Source organism: Suillus plorans, assembly GCF_016647745.1.
Source record: "Suillus plorans strain S12 chromosome Unknown HD556scaffold_33, whole genome shotgun sequence".
NCBI lineage: Eukaryota > Fungi > Basidiomycota > Agaricomycetes > Boletales > Suillaceae > Suillus > Suillus plorans.
Genome location: NW_024537417.1, coordinates 320,537 through 324,887, shown reverse-complemented (window position 1 = coordinate 324,887; position 4,351 = coordinate 320,537). Strand labels below are relative to the sequence as shown.

The 4,351-nt window shown below is 45.4% G+C and overlaps 1 protein-coding gene across 1 annotated transcript; it reads left to right on the top strand.

The window, feature by feature from the left end:
* Window positions 1-3,139: 3,139 nt before the first annotated feature.
* HD556DRAFT_1308998 (uncharacterized protein) lies at window positions 3,140-3,880 on the top strand (the record flags this gene model as incomplete). Its single annotated transcript, XM_041300219.1, has 5 exons — window positions 3,140-3,169; window positions 3,229-3,378; window positions 3,602-3,621; window positions 3,692-3,764; window positions 3,845-3,880. The coding sequence occupies 5 exons, from the start codon at window positions 3,140-3,142 to the stop codon at window positions 3,878-3,880; spliced, it is 309 nt and encodes a 102-aa protein (XP_041159510.1).
* Between the last annotated feature and the right edge of the window lie 471 nt (window positions 3,881-4,351).

Genomic DNA, 4,351 nt, shown 5'->3' with positions numbered 1-4,351 from the left:
GCTGCATCCCTTCCACCATCCTTCAATGATACTGCAGTTATTGCCGTATACCTTGAAGTAAGTTCTGGAGGGGCATGCACTCGTGATAGTTCACACAAGGAGCTTGAATCCAATGCTTTCTGCCCATCTTTCTTCCATTCAGGTGAGAGCTTTCATGTGCGCCATTTGCCATTGATGATGATTCTAATCCCATGACCAGAACTAGTGTCCAAGCAGGCAAGAAAGTTGTAGATGATGCAAGGGCCAGGTATCTGGGAGACAACATGGGGGAAGGTAAGAAGCTCCTCCCACCATTTAATGTCACTTGTGGTACTTCATGGGGGGGGGGGGAGTCCTGGCCATGTGTGGGTGGTCTTCAAAAATGCCCAGCATCTTTTCTAGGATCGTGAGGTAAGCGCGTCCAGTTGGTTTGATATGGCATGTGTGAAGGAGCTTGCCATAAAGTTTCTGGACCTCCTGTAACATGTGAGTTCTGCTTGACTGCTATGACCTGACAGCTTTGAGGTACTTAACCCGCTGTAGGGAATGATTCCTGGCTAGCCTTGCAGAGACTGTTTTTACCTTAGTGTTATGTTTGCACTTTTGTAGCTTACATAATCAAGCAACCTTTTCACCAGTATCCACTATGAGTCTGAGTCTTCAGCAAGTTTCTATTATATTTCCTCTTCTCTGAGCCTTAAGCCTGGTCCAGAAACCCTTTAGAGTCGAATAGCAGCTAGCTTCTACAAGACCCAACATATTGTTCTGAATCACCATCATCGGAATTGTTGGACCCACACCACTTCTCTTTGAATAATGCAACTGTCCATTCGGCGATGTCCCAGTTGAAGTCACTGTATAGGGGCTTGTTGCTAAAGAGCTTGTCTTTTGATGTCTCCCATACAATGCTTATGCTGGTTGATGTGGCATCGATGTCCTCCATAAAGTATACGAACTGAGTGTCTTCTGTAGAGCGTGGGGATTGTGCTGATAGGTCTTGGATGGAGAATTTAGCATCTTTGTCGAATTCTTTGACTGATCTGTCTGATAGGGTCTCTCCTTTGTACCATTTGCAGCTCTGTCTGTGATGACTCCTCCATTCTCTGTGATCCTGTCAGCTGACTTTTGACATTGTCTGTTGTATTCCTCCATGTACACTTTCTTGATGCGAAAGAATAGGTGGTCGTCGACCCATTTCAATAGAGGTCTGATTCCTTTGGATCTAAAAATGTCCACACCTGTATCAGCCACATTACCATAAATTCCTGCTGATGGGCCGAAGCCGAAACAGAATGAGGTGTCAATAGTGAACACATCTCCATCAAGACATATTGCCAAGCTTGGCCACTGTGAATGATGTAGTGTTGCTTGATTGTTCTGTATGCCTCTGCAACATCACACATGGCACCTTGTGATCCAGGGGAAATGTGCCATATTGTTTTGCAGATGGTGGTGAAGGTTCTGTATGTGCACGGGAAGAGGTCAGAATGGACTTGAAAATTGATGGAGCTGATGGGAGGGTGCGGGGGATGAGATAGGTTTTGTACCATCCTGAATTCTCCTGGTTTGCCAGGTTTCAGTATGAGGGACAGTGAGGCTGTTTGGAAGTCGCCGATGGTGCATTTGAGTTCTTTTGCTGTGAAAGGTCCGACAAAACAACCTTTCGAGTACTCGCTCTTGACAATGTTCTGAAACACTTCTCTATGCTCAGTGATGGTGTTACTGTTAGGAGGCAAATATGTGCATGTGATTGGGGGTATTCCCCTAGAGAAGCCCTGTGAGAGCCCATCTGGAATGGATGGGTACCTGGAGAAAAGGTTTGATTTTTTTAATAGGTGGAGCCATGCCTCTGGTTTGTACAGTGTGAGGCTCTTAAGCCTTCTTGCTGTGAGGACACAATTGAGCTCCATGCTCTTTGCTTCCACAGCCAGAACACTCGTGTGAGGATTCATAGTTTGACTCTTGGCAGCTTCCTGGTCATTGCCATTTGTGGCAGATGAGTAGACCTTGTGGGTTGATAAGATGTCCATCTTCCACCCTGCGGCAGTGAGTCTTGGAGCCATCCCAAAGGTTGTGATGTGACACTTGGACCTGCACTGGGCAGCAAATAGGGTATTTTCATATATGTGTTAAGGAGTATAGTGGAGTATAGGTTTCCTTATCATTGTCCATCATTTGTCCAGCAAGTAACCTTTGTGTGAAGCTGAACCTGCACTTTCCCGCACATCGGCCGCATTGGACGCGCATTCCCACACTTCAGATACCTTGGAAATGCATTAGGAAAGTCCCTCATCCATCCATAGTCTGTCCAAACCCCATTGGTATGTGAATTTCCTTACCTCAAGGCTTGTAAAATGTGTTGCAGCCTTATTGCATGTCCTTACATATTTACTATATTTCCTATCCCTTCCTATTCCGAGTGGGGTTCTAGACAGTATAAGTTGCCTATACTTTGGACTACTTACCACACTTTCCTCGTACTGTATACCTCACCCTTTAGGTTTACCTTCGAAGTAGTCCCTTGTAGTGCACACTTTTTAGCCCCTATTAGGTTCCTTATACTTCTCTATATCTAGACATTCCTTACTTCACAATATACCTTTGCCCTCGCTCTCTTAAAACCTCATTCCTTGACTTCCCAATACCTTGTCTGCACTTTCCCACACTTTCCGCACCTTTGGCCGCACGTTCCTGCGCTTTGGATAGCCTTGGATACATTCCTATACCTCGTGCATACCTGTCCACTACTTTCCCGCACTTAGTGCACTCTTGGGTCGTACATATCCATCATCATTCTAGTAGCAATTCCCTTTAGGGTTGAACATGTCTATTTAGACATAGCAGCTAGGCATAGCTTGACTCGACATTTTCTTGCCACCCAGCAAGGTTATTGTCTTCACAGCGAGATCCACAATGGTGGATATCATGAGAGAATCAGCTGAGACAGAGGGCGCAGGCAGATAGGCTGTGTGAGCCTGTGCCCCAAGAAAAACCCCTTTGCCATTGGTGGTGATTGCAATTCTTGTCAGGCAATGCATTTTTCTTTTCCTTTGGGGTCTTTGCTCCACATGCAGGAGAACGAGAACAGGAGTTTCAGCTTGGGTAATCATGGGAGTCTCCTTGTGAATTGCAGTAGCTAGATTGTTGGTATTGGTTTACCATGGTGTCTCTGCTTGTGGACTGCATTATGGTGTGTTGGTTCAGCGGAATTGTGCATGGTTGTTGTGGGTGTCCATGTTGTGTTTGCAGGCATCCATGTGGACATGGACATGGGCATCTGTGGGATATGTGTCATGGGCAACCATGCAATGTTTTAGCATAGGCATCCATGGAGAGAGTACCACAGGCATCCGTGTGATGAATCACATACATCCATGGGATTGTCATCATCTGCTTCATGTTAGTTGGAAGTTTGGAGATGCACACTGTTCCAAGTACAAGACTGAACTTTGTCCCACATCTCTTCATTGATTGTCCGAAGGAGGTTCTCATTGATGTTGCCTATGTTGAAACCTTCATCATGCTTGAGTTGATCATATTAGTCTTGGCGTACTTGTGATATGTATGTTAGAATGACTATGTCTCCGATGTTGCTATTGTTCTGGATTGAATGGTTTTTGAGGTGCCAGAAAAACAGAGACAGTGTGTCGATGTGTGACTGGGGCCATTTGGCCTTGCTGATTTGAATGAGGAACAGATCCTTTGCTCGCAGGAAAATTGAGAATGATAGTTTATGGTCCACTAATGCTGCCTTGGAAGCTTTGAATGCTGAGGATGGGTGTAGAGTGAGTTGGTCGTCTATCCTCATGATGCTTAAGTCATTCTCTACTATGGAGTGGGAGGACTTATGTTACAACTTGGATAGGTCAAGCCTTCTCTGGCCAAATGGCCAATCGTCTAGCAGACAGAAGGATAGGTTCTAAGCTTGGATGAAGCCTGAGGTATCCTCCGACAAGCTTGGTAAGCACAGTGGCTCATCAAGCTGTAGGGTTAACAGATGTACGGCTAAGGTAGTGTTGGCTTACCTTAGAAGTGCAGTCAAGACAGTGGGACTAGGAGTCACACAGAAAGGAGTTCAAGGGAAAACCAAGTACTGGGATTGTACTAGTTCTAGGGATTTACCAAGTATATCAAAGTAAGGAATACAATGATATATGTCTAAGCTATATAGGTCTATCCTATAAGGTTCAGGAGGAGTCTGTATCTATGGATCTATCTGAGTCAGAGATAAGATGCCATGAAGCAGGTCTTCTGTGTTAAGATAAGTACATGAGGTGCTCCGGCCTCTGAGTCCATCAACGCATGAGGTGGTATGCGTCGGTCTAGTTCTACATGAGGCGGTCAGCCATCATGATGAGATCAGGAGGCCTTC